At 40.7% G+C, this 12595-nt stretch overlaps 1 protein-coding gene across 1 annotated transcript in view; it reads right to left on the minus strand.

Annotated features, from left to right (window-relative positions):
• Positions 1 to 613: 613 nt before the first annotated feature.
• LOC137375291 (neutral cholesterol ester hydrolase 1-like) overlaps positions 614 to 12595 on the minus strand; it is a 57777-nt gene continuing 45795 nt past the window's right edge. The window contains exon 5 of the mRNA XM_068042226.1: positions 614 to 6582. Within this exon, the coding sequence (XP_067898327.1) occupies positions 5965 to 6582 (618 nt within the window). The 3' untranslated portion in view covers positions 614 to 5964. The remainder of the gene's footprint in view (positions 6583 to 12595) is intronic.

Consider the following 12595-nt stretch of genomic DNA (forward strand, 5'->3'; position numbering starts at 1 on the left):
ATGGAAAAATATATAAGTAAACAATCCCAAGAATGTGATCATGAGTATATGAACTGACAGACTTTTCATTGGCATATTTAATCAAGCCAGCGTTGGAAACGGAGATCCTCTGTATTCATGTCTATAGCTGATCCAGCTAAGACAGACATGATGGTGAGGGAACCAGTCACTTAAAATTCTGATGCCAAAAGTAATAAACATAAAAATAGCCCATGTTTTCAAAATAAGGGCGGCACAGTGGTTAGCACCGCAGCCTCACAGCTCCAGGGACCCGGGTTTGATTCCGGGTACTGCCTGTGTGGAGTTTGCAAGTTCTCCCTGTGTCTGCGTGGGTTTTCTCCGGGTGCTCCGGTTTCCTCCCACAAGCCAAAAGACTTGCAGATTGATAGGTAAATTGGCCATTATAAATTGTCACTAGTATAGGTAGGTGGTAGGGAAATATAGGGACAGGTGGGGATGTTTGGTAGGAATATGGGATTAGTATAAATGGGTGGTTGATGTTCGGCACAGACTCGGTGGGCCGAAGGACCTGTTTCAGTGCTGTATCTCTAATCTAATCTAATCTAAATTTCTAATCACTGCTAATCACAATTTTAAACAACACCATTATTAATAAAACTATTTCCCAACTGTTTTCATAAAGTTATCAATTTTAGTTTTTATTCGCCTTGCTTAAAGTGCAATTTACATTGTATACAGCCACAATACAATTTAAAAAAAGTTTAATTTAAATACAGCAAGACACAGCATAATAAGCAAAGTCAATGGAAAACATTGTAATCTGAATTAGGTCATTTCAAGATGCACATTTGGCCTTTTTGGGGTAAATGCCCTATTTTGGGGGGAAACATTTGCATTTTGTCTATTGTCCAGCTACATTTTCCCTATCTGATGATTAGTAAGTAGAGTTGCTATCTCAAATTAAAAACACATTATAGGTGTCTTTTTAATAAAGTGGCATTTTTAAACAACATATAGGAAGGTCATTATATGTCTGCCGCAGGATTAGCTGCTTATTTATCTGATCAGCCTGTCTAATTTGGGAGATGGAGATGTGTCGTTGATCCCTGCCTGTTTAAAATAGCTTGTCCTAACAGCCCAAGTTACTGGGATCTATCTTCATCTACACAATTATTTTTGAAAAGGAGCTCACAAATCACAAGATGAAATGTGAACTTTTATTTCTGATACATAGCTAATATTTAGACTAGATTTTAGTATGATCCTAGTAAAGTGAAGATATCAGTCTTTCTGATCTCTTATGAATGCTTGAGTTATATAAATAGCTAATTTTTTAAAAATCACTTAGTTTGCTTATATTCTGTAATATGACAAGTTACTGTCAATAATTTATAAAGTTATATGCTAGGTCAAATTTTGAATTTCCGTTATTTTCAAATAATACAACTTTCAGCAAATCGCAATTATATCTTTGTTCATATTTAACTGATACCACATTCTATGTAAGAATTGACACGGATTTCCTTCCTGTAAAATAATTGCTTGAAATATATATAATGTTTTTCCTGGTGATTATATCAAATAACACCTAGAATTCCATTGCTGCACGTGAGCAATTCTGTTCAGCACTGTGATCCCGAATGTTACCATCACAGACACTGGGTACAAATGCAAACAATATAACTTAAACAAATAATAAATCACTATGTATGTAATCTCTACATTTGAAAACTGCACTTACATTTTTCATACTGATTCTAGCATTTCTTTTCCACCTCAACTTGCCAAAATTATCACTCTCAAAAACTGTTTTACTGTTAGCCACTCAATTTGACTGGCTGATTTTTATTTGTATTTTACTAATTCATATGTCATGTTCCCAAAATGTAATGCCATATAAAAGGAAAGTCTAAGGTGATAAAACTAAGGAATGCTGAACAAAGTGTAGGTCTATTTCAGAGCTTTACCACAGCAATGGTTATTTTGGCGGAAGTCAAAGTGCTAAAACAATCACTCGTGGTGAAAAATATATGAACACATTTTCAATTGTTTTTCATATACTGGTGTAATTAAAGTGGAACATTAAAATATGTTTTAAAAAACTGTTTAGAACTCTTCCAGTGGCTCATTGGATAACTCACATTGCGACCTTGAGCTCTGCAATCAAGGATGACGCTACAATTGGTCCTCACTCCTAATCACTATCAAGTGCCTCCTGGATATCCATGAGCGTCAGATGAGGAAAGGATCAAGCTTGACTGTGCTGTCCCTACCAACAGAGTCTAGGCTCACATGGAAAACGTTTAAGTAAGATATCAGAGGGCATTTGAAACCAAACCCCAGCATGAGGCATTGCTTTCAGGAGGGGAGAAGAGAAAATGGTGGGAAAATGTTTAAATGTGCAAGGACAGAACCAAACCACTTTCAAACTGAGTGTAAACTTAAAATCAGTTAGTTACAGTAGCAAACAAAAACTTTATATAGTATGTTTTTCAGTCACAATTAATTGCAGCATTAATATTAACTATTCAGTGACCTTTTTTGCAAATTCATTACCTAAAATTAAAAGATATGAAGAACTTCAGTTCTAAGATGTGAGCCACAAGCTAGTTAATGATGTGATGGGGTTGTGATTTAGTTCTTCCAGTTGAACAGATATAGAAATATTACTGCTTCTCTTTATAAAAGATAAATTAAGGTTACTAATTCAATTTGCAATATGACATCAGCTCCCCCTCTGTAAAACATGAATGTAACAGCACAAAACCTATAGTAAAGATGGGAATCAAAATAAGACCAGGTTCAAATATGTTGCTGAGTCTAAACCATAGATGTTAAGACAACTTAACTACAATCTATAATCATCTTAAAATTTGCTGATGATACCAAACTTGGAGTTCTGGCAGACAGTGAGAATGATACCAATCAACTGGCACAGAACATAGATAGGCTAGCAGAATGGGCAGACAAGTGGCAGATGGAATTTAATAGAGAAGTGTGAGGTGATGCATTTTGGCAGAAGGGTCAGGGAAAGGCAATACAGACTAAATGGCACAGTTATAAAGAATGTGCAGGGACAGAGGGACCTGGGGGTTCATATACATAGATTTTTGAAGGTGGCAGGACATATTGAGAAGTAGTTAGCAAAGCATATGGGATCTTGGGCTTCATAAATAGAGGTATGGAGCACAAAAGCAGTGAAGTTAGGCTGAACCGGTATAAAACTCTGGTTAGGCCACAGCTTGAATATTGCATCCAATTCTGGTCACCACACTTTAGGAAGGATGTGAGGGTCTTGAGAGGGTGTGGAGGAGATTTACCAGAATGGTTCCATAAATAAGTGATTTTAACTACAAGAAGCTAAGGTTGTTCTTGGAGCAAAGGTGATTGAGGGGAGATTTGATGGTGGTGTAAAAGATGATGACAGGTTTAGATAAAGGTAGACAAAGAAAAGCTGCTCCTATTAACTGATGCTACAAGAACTAAGGGATACAGATTTAAGGTTTTGGGCAAGAGATGCAGGGAGAATGTCAGGAAGAACTTTTTTTATGCAACAAGTGGTAATGACCTGGGACACTCTGCCTGTGAGGGTGGAAGAAGCAGTGACACTGAATGATTTCAAAAGGGCAGTTGAGGGAAATAAACTTGCAGGGCTATGGGGCTAGAGCAGGGGAATGGGACTGACTGGATTGCTCTACAGAGAGCCAGCATGGACTTGATGAGCTGAATGGCCTCCTTCTGTGCCATTATGACTCTAAAAAGCAAATATGGAGCCTTACGTCTTTCTCTTTGTACATCAAATTATCTTTCTGAATTGAGAATCTATTTTTTAAATTTACATATTTTTGATTTCTCCAACCCTTTCCCTCATCAGCCATGTCCATTCTTCCTATAACATTGAGCAATTGAAGGCTTAGTTGTGTGATATGTCCCATAACCTAGTTTTGTAGTATTGTACTTAAGCATCTCCCGTAGTCAAAGTGCAACAGCTCTGTCAACAGCCCAAATGAAATCTGACACTTGAAGTACAAAAACAAAGGTGCAAATCTTCATTCTGCTACAGTGGCACAGCACAATTTTATACCAACATGATGAACCGTTGGCATGTTTCATATCAAAGCACTTAGAAGTATTCAATTATGTTATACCAAGCAGTTAACAAAAAGCATCCAAAACAGAAAACTAATTGATCATTTTTGAGACAGCATTTCAGCAATAACAAAAAACTATAGAAAATAAAAAACAAGCTAAAACTAGCAAAATACTGTTGTAAAAAAAAACCTACAGAACATTGTTAAATGTTATAAAAACAGAAAGTTCTGGAAATACTCAGTAGGTCTGGCAGCATCTGTGGAGAGAGAGAGAAAAGCAGAGTTAACATTTCAGGTCTTTGACCTATCAGAATTGGCAAAGTTAGAAATGTAAATCGGCTTTGAACTGTGGCGGGGTGGGGTAGAGAGAGGAGGAAAGAGAAGAACAAAAGGGGTGTGTGATAGTTGTAGTAAAAGACTACGCACTTTCTTTGTCTTTTGATCTGTGACATCTCTGTCATTAATCTCTCCTGCCCTCTGCCCTATCAGATACTTTCCCTTTTGTTCTTCCTCCCTCCTCCCTTCCACTTGCTCAAAGCCTATTACATTTCTAACTTTTGCCAGTTCTGCTGAATGGTCACAGACCTGTAATGTTAACTCTGCTTCTCTCTCCAGATGCTGCTAGACCTGCTATTTCCAGCACTTTGTTTTTGTTTCAGATTTCCAGCATCCACAGTATTTTGCTTTTATATTATCATTAAATATATTGCCTTTTGTATAACTGGAAATAGCTTTTATTTTGTCTGAAACCTTACTGAATACTCTAATATAGTGTAGTCCTGATAAGATCAATTTCATTGTTTCCAACAAAGATGAAGAATTTTATGCTCTGTAAAAATTGAAGTTAGATAGAGGATAATGAACTTGCAAAGGTGTTACAAGGCACCAATCTCATCAGGTGGTTTAGGTGACAAGAACAAAACAATGGACTGTGAGCAGTTTTTGCGTCAATTAAAACATAAAGTGAGATTAGGGCTTTGAAATTACTCAATTTTTGGGGAAGTCTGGTTTTTTTAAAACTGCCAATGAATTTAAAAAAAAACAAACAATACCATATTATCACTAAAATTTATGGCGATTCCACGGCAATCATCAATCCATGACAGGTGGATGTCAACTGGGCAGACTGGGCAAATGTATTTTCTAACAGACATTTAGGTTATTTGACTGTACAGACTGTTGATTGATGAGATTAACTATTTTGGTAGTTGAAAAAAATGTGCGCAGGATTATCGTAATCGATAACTTTATAGTAGCTATTCAATGTAATTGATGGTCTTTGTACCCAAAAACTGTTACTGAAAGTACTCTGATTAATTTTAAATAAATTTTCATCTCTTGCATGTATCAAGACATCTCTTTCTAAATTTGGAACTTCATAGTTTTTTAATCCCAAAATTCATCTTGTGAGAGTTCCACTGTAGTCCCAGGAGTTTTACATAACTACACAGGTTTGATTTTTTTTTAAATATTCATTCAAGTGCACACATGATACATTTCTACACTGTCACTGACCACAGGTAACCTTTATATATTTAAAATGATCCTTGATTCAGTTTGCCAAAATGGCAATAAAGATGATCACAAAACATTGTCGACCTAATGAAAATATCTTCACCTACATGCTAACCTTAGAAGTAAATGAGATGCTAAGCAGTACCACTTTTTCAAACCCTTACCGATAGCTAACACAGCTATTTCTTCCTAAATTACACCTTTGTCTTGATACAGATTTGCTGTAGTATAGAGAATGCACGTTATATTGGATCAAGCCCAACAAGATAGCTTCAGTAATTCAATAACACAAATTTGCATTGGATTGTTGCATTGCATAAGTTTTAGGTCTTTTTCAAAAGAACAGCTTGCAGTAACAACATTTTCTATTGCAACTTCCCAACCCCTGACTAAAGGGTCACAAATTTTTGTCCAGCCAGTTTATATAGTTGTTCATGATCCTGTTTCCCACATCAAAGTTGGTGGGTGGCAGTGCAAATATCATGGCGCCATGGAATCCATCTTCATAATGGTCAAGAGTCACTTCTATTCCAGCATCTTCTAAGCGTTTGGCATACATTATTCCATCATCTCTTAGAATATCATGTTCACAGGTCAGGATATAGGCCCTTGGTAACAACTGCAGGATTTCTTTATCAGCAATTAGTGGAGCTGCTCTTGGGTCCAGTAATGCTGGCAATTCTTTGATAACCTGTGGGCTTCCCATTACCTGGATGACAGGTTTGTAGTTCTTTATAAATGATTGTGGTAGAAGGGATGTCCAGTTTAAGCGAGCTCTGATGGAAGTCAGCTGACTTAGGTTTGATGCTGTGTGATTGTTGACCAACATTGCCTGGACAAAGCTTGGGTCACCATTCAGGTACTCCAGCCAGAAACGGGCCATTACCTGTTTGTACAAGATAGGTGTGGCCGTATTCTGTTGGTAGGAAGGAGTATTGAAGTCAAGAGCCTGAAGTACTGGATATATAAGAGCTTGAAGCTTGAGTCGGATGTTGATGCTTCTGTCCACAACAAGCTACAAGCACAGAGAAAAAATTGAAGGATTATATTTTGAAGCATTTAGAACATTTTTGAAAGACTTGGATGTTACCATATTTTGCAACCATGTTACAATGTTTGTGTTGGTTTAGAAAATACTGCAAACAAATATTTTTCCAGAAACTACCGATCATTCGCCTTTACAGCTTTGATAGTAGTATTGTACAGCTTGGAAAATATACATATCCTTGTTAAATAGTAGAATTTACACAGAATTTAACTGAAAATCATGTAGGTATGGAAATTGGCAGATGGATGAATATATTGCAACAAAGAAAAGAGAAAAACTTTCATTTATATAGCACCATTCATCACCTCAGGACATCTGAATGTGGATTACAGCCAATTTAATACTTTTGCAGTGTAGTCACTATTATGATCTAGGAAACATGGCAGCCAATTTGCACGCAGCAAGATCCTACAAACAGCAATGTGATAATGACCAGATAATTTTTAAAAATGATGTTGATTAAGCAATGAATATTGGCCAGGACACCAGGAATAACTCCCCTGCTCTTCTCTGAAATAGCACCATGGCATCTTTTAAGTCCATCCTAGGTTTAACATCGCATCTGAAAGATGGCCCCTCTGACAGTGCAGCACTCCCTTAGCACTGACCTGGAGTATCAGCCTGAACCTTTGTGCTCAAGTTCTGGAGTGGAAATTAAAAACCATAGTTATAGCACAGAAAGAGGCCATTCAGCCCATTGTCTGCCCCATTTGAAAAAACTAGCCGCCCATTCTAATCCTACCTTCCAGCACCTGGTCCGTACCTTTGCAGGTTTTCACGCTTCAGGTGCAGGTGCAGGTCCAAGTACCTTTTAAATGAGTTGAGGGTTTCTGCCTCCGCCACCGATCCAGGCAGTGATTTTCAGACACCTACCGCCCTCTGGCTGAAAGTTTTACCTCAGGTCACCTCGAATCCTTCTACTAATCACTTTAAATCTGTGCCTCCTGGTAATTGACTTCTCTGCTAGGGGAGACAGATCCTTCCTGTCTACTCTATCTAGGCCCCTCATAATTTTGTACATCTCAATTAAGTCACCCCTCCGCCTCCTCTGTTCTAAGGAAAAAAACCCTAGCCGATCCAATCTTTCCTCATAGCTTCAAGCCCTGGCAACATTCTTGTAAATCTCCTCTGTACTCTCTCCAGAGCAATTATGTCTTTCCTGTAATGTGACCAGAATTGTACGCAATACTCCAGCTGTGGCCAAACCAGCGTTCTATACCGTTCCAGCATTACATCCCTGCTTTTGTATTCTATACCTCGGCCAATAAAGGAAAGCATTCCATATGTCTTCTTCACCACTTTATCTACCTGTCGACATGCACTCAAAGGTCTCTCACTTCCCCTACCCCTATCAATACCCTCCTCTTTATTGTGTATTCCCTTGCTTTGTTTGCCTTCCCCAAAAGCATTACCTCACACTTCTCCAGATTGAATTCCATTTGCCACTTTTCCGCCCACTCAACCATACCATTGATTCTGGATTCTACAGCTACCCTCTTCACTACCCGACTACACAACCAATTTTTGTCATCTGCAAATTTCCCAATCATGCCTCCCATATTTAAATCCAAATCATTAATATTACTACAAACAGCAAGGGACCCAACACAGAGCCCCGTGGAACCCCAGTGGAAACCGCTTTCCATTCGCAAAAACATCTGTCGACAATTACCCTTTGTTTCCTGTCATTGAGCCAATTTTGGATCCAACTTGCCACGTTCCCCTGAATCCCATGGGCTTTTACTTTTCTGACCAGTCTGCCATGTGGGACCTTGTCAAATGCCTTACTAAAATCCATGTAGACAACATCCACCGCACTACCCTCATCAATCTGCCTTGTTACTTCCTCAAAAAAATTCAAGTAAGTTAGTAAGACACAACCTTCCCGTGCTGACTATCCCTGATTAATCTGTGCCTAAGTGACAGTTTACTCCATCTCTTAGAATTGATTCTAATAATTTGCCCACCGCCAAGGTCAGACTCACCGGCCTATAATTATTTGGCCTATCCCTCGCATCCTTTTTAAATAACAGTACAATGTTCGCAGACCTCCAATCCTCTGGTACCTCACCTGTATCTAGTGAGGATTTGAAAATGATCCTCAGAGCATCCGCTATTTCCTCCCTGGCTTCCTGTAACAGCCTGGGATACAATCCATTCGGTCCTCATTAATTATCCGCTTTCAAGGATGTCAGACCCTCTAGTACGTCCTCTCTCATTATGCTGATCATATCTAATATTTCACACTCCGCTTTATCTACAATGTCTGCATCAACCCTCTCCTTTGTGAAGGCAGAGTCAAAAAACTCATTAAGAACCCTGCCCACATCTTCTGCATCCACCCATAAAAGTTACGTTGTACATCTCTGATAGGCCCTACCCTTTCCTTAGTTACCCTCTTGCTCTTAAATGTACTGATAAAACATCTTTGGGGTTTCCTTGATTTTACCTGCCAATATTTTTCATGTCCTTTCTTTGCTTTCCTAATTTCCTTTTTTACTTCACTCCTGCACTTTCTATACTCCTCAAGGCTTTCTAAAGTATTTTGTGCATGTCATAAGCTTTCTTTTTCTGCTTCATCTTACCCTGTATGCTTCTAGACAACCAGGGGGCTCTAGATTTGGCAGTATCACTCTTTTTCTTTGTGGGGACATGTCTACACTGTGCCCATTAAATCTCGCTTTTGAATGCCTCCCTCTGGTTTGTCACTGATTTTCCTTCAAGTAGCTGTATCCAGTCCACTTTTGCCAGATCACCTTCATAAAGTTTGCCTTCCCCCAATTTAGAAATGTTACTCCTGTTCTATCTTTGTCCTTTTCCACAATAATGCTAATTCTAACTGTATTATGGTTACTATCTCCAAAATGGTCACCCACTGCTCCTTCCTCCACTTGCCCAGTTTCATTTCCTAAGACTAAATCTAAATTGTGCCCCTTCTCGTTGCGCTTGTTACGTGTTGGCTAAAAAAGTTCTCTTGAATGCAGTTCAAGAATTTTGTGCTCTCTGTGCCCTTCACACTGTATGTATCCCAGTATTTTAAAAAAAAATTCATTCATTCATGGGACGTGGGCGTCGCTGGCTAGGCCAGCATTTATTGCCCATCCCTAATTGCCCTTCAGAAGGTGGTGGTGAGCTGCCTTCTTGAAACAACTGCAGTCCATGTGAGGTAGGTATACCCACAGTGCTGTTTGGAAGGGAGTTCCAGGATTTTGACCCAGCGACAGTGAAGGAGCAGTGATAATAGTTCCAAGTCAGGATGGTGTGTGACTTGGAGGGGAACTTGCAGGTGGTGGTGTTCCCATGCATTTGTCCTTCTAGTTGGTAGAGGTCACGAGTTTGGAAGGTGCTGTCTAAGGACCCTTGGTCCGTTGCTGCAGTGCATCTTGTAGATGGTACACACTGCTGCCACTATGCGTCAGTGGTGGAGGGAGTGAATGTTTGTGGATGGGGTACCAATCAAGCGGCTGCTTTGTCCTGGATGGTGTCGGAGCTTCTTGTGTTGTTGGAGCTGCATCCATCCAGGCAAGTGGAGATTATTCCATCACACTCCTGACTTGTGCCATAGATGGTGGACAGGCTTTGGGGGGTCAGGAGATGAGTTACTCGCCGCAGGACTCCTAGCCTCTGACCTGCTCTTGTAGCCACGGTATTTATATGGCTACTCCAGTTCAGTTTCTGGTCAATGGTAACCCCAGGATGTTGATAGTGGGGGATTCAGTGATGGCAATACCATTGAATGTCAAGGGGAGATGGTTAGATTCTCTCTTGTTGGAGATGGTCATTGCCTGGCAGTCATGTGGCACGAATGTTACTTGTCACTTATCAGCCCAAGCCTGGATATTGTTCAGGTCTTGCTGCATTTCTACACGGACTGCTTCAGTATCTGAGGGGTCGCGAATGGTGCTGAACTTTGTGCAATCATTTGCGAACATCCCGACTTCTGACCTTACGATGAAGCAGCTGAAGATGGTTGGGTCTAGGACACTACCCTGAGGAACTCCTGCAGTGATGTCCTGGAGCTCAGATGATTGACCTCCAACAATCACAACCATCTTCCTTTGCGTTAGGTATGACTCCAACCAGCGGAGCATTTTCCCCGATTCCCACTGACTCCAGTTTTGCTAGGGCTCCTTGATGCCATACTCGGTCAAATGCTGCCTTGATGTCAAGGGCAGTCACTCTCGCCTCACCTCGAGTTCAGCTCTTTTGTCCGTGTTCGAGCCAAGGCTGCAATGAGGTCTGGAGCTGAGTAGCCCTGGCAGAACCCAAAATGAGCGTCACTGAGCAGGTTATTGCTAAGCAAGTGCTGCTTGATGGCACTGTTGATGACACCTTTCATCACTTTACTGATGATTGAGAGCAGACTGATGGTGCGGTAATTGGCCGGGTTGGATATTAGGGTAGTTGAAATCCCCAACTATTACTGCCCTATTGTTTTTGCACTCAGAAATTTGCCTACATATTTGTTCTTCTATCTCCCGCTCACTATTTGTGGGTCTATAATACACTTCTTGTAGTGTGCTGCCCTTTTTTAAATTTCTGAGTTCCACCCATATGGCCTCATTTGATGATTCATTTAGCATATCATCCCTCCTCACAGCTGTAATTGATCCTTTAACCAACAAAGCTACAACCCCTCCTTTTCTATCCTCCTCTCTATCCTGCCTGAAAACTCTATATCCAGGGATGCTGAGCTGCCATTTTTGCTCCTCTTTCAGCCAAGTTTCCGTTATAGGAATGATATCATGCTGTTATACGTCTATCTGTGCCCTCAGCTCATTGGCTTTATTTACTATACTCACTGCATTTAAATAAATACCTTTTAACACGGCCAAATTCCTGTGTTGTACACCTTTTAACCTTGGTTCTTCTGTCTTTCAGAGTCACTCGCTAATTTTCTGCCTCCCATTCCCTGCTTTGAATTTGTCCTATCTGAAACTGCCCTCAGGTTCCCATCCCCCCGACAATCTAGTTTAAACCATCCCCAACAGCACTAGCAAACCTTCCTGCAATGATATTCGTCCCAGTCTTGTTCAGATGTAGACAGTCCGGCTTGTACAGGTCCCACCTTCCCCCGAACCGATCCCAATGCCCAGAAATCTAGAGCCCTCCCTCCTGCACCATCTCTCCAGCCATGCATTTATCTGGTTTATCCTCCTATTTCTAAACTCACTAGCATGTGGCCTTGGGAGTAATCTGGAGATTACTACCTTTGAGGTTCTGCTTCCTAATCTCTTTCCCAACTCCCTAAACTCAGCCTGCAGGACCTCATCCCTTTTCCTACATATATCATTAGTACCAATGTGGACCATGACCTCTGGCTATGCACCCTTGCCCTCCAGAATGATCTGTAGCCGCTCGGTGATATCCATGACCAGGGAGGCAACATACCATCCTGGAATCGCATCTGTGACCACAAATGTCTGTCTGTTCCATAACTACAGAATCCCCTACCACTATTGCTCTCCTGTTTTTTCTCCTCCCTCCCTGCACAGCTGAGCCACCCATGGTGCTCTGGTCATGACTCTCGCTGCACTCTTTAGAGGAACCCTCTCTCCCATCGGTACTCAGAACTGAAAACTGGTTAGGAAGTGGGATGCCCTCCGGGGATTCCTGCACTACCTGCCTTGTCCTTCTTGTCTGTCTGGCTGGCCACCCAGTCCCTCTGCCTGCACTCTCAATCTGCAGGGTGACCACCTCCTGAAACGTGCTATCCATGTATTTCTCAACCTTGCGAATGCGCCTCAGTACCACCAGCTGCTCCTCAAGTTCCAAGATTTGGCGCTCGAGTTTTTGCATGTGGTGGCACTTTCTGCACATGTAGTTGTCCAGGATATGCGTTAGGGTTCTGGAGTCCCCACATGGCACAGGATGTGCATTCGACAGGTGTGAGCAGCCCTGCCATGCATCGAATTATTTATTTACTGCACTAAAATTGGAAGTTAAATAAACACAATAAAATGGTTATAAACTGACTACT

Source organism: Heterodontus francisci, chromosome 11, assembly GCF_036365525.1.
Source record: "Heterodontus francisci isolate sHetFra1 chromosome 11, sHetFra1.hap1, whole genome shotgun sequence".
Classification (NCBI taxonomy): domain Eukaryota; kingdom Metazoa; phylum Chordata; class Chondrichthyes; order Heterodontiformes; family Heterodontidae; genus Heterodontus; species Heterodontus francisci.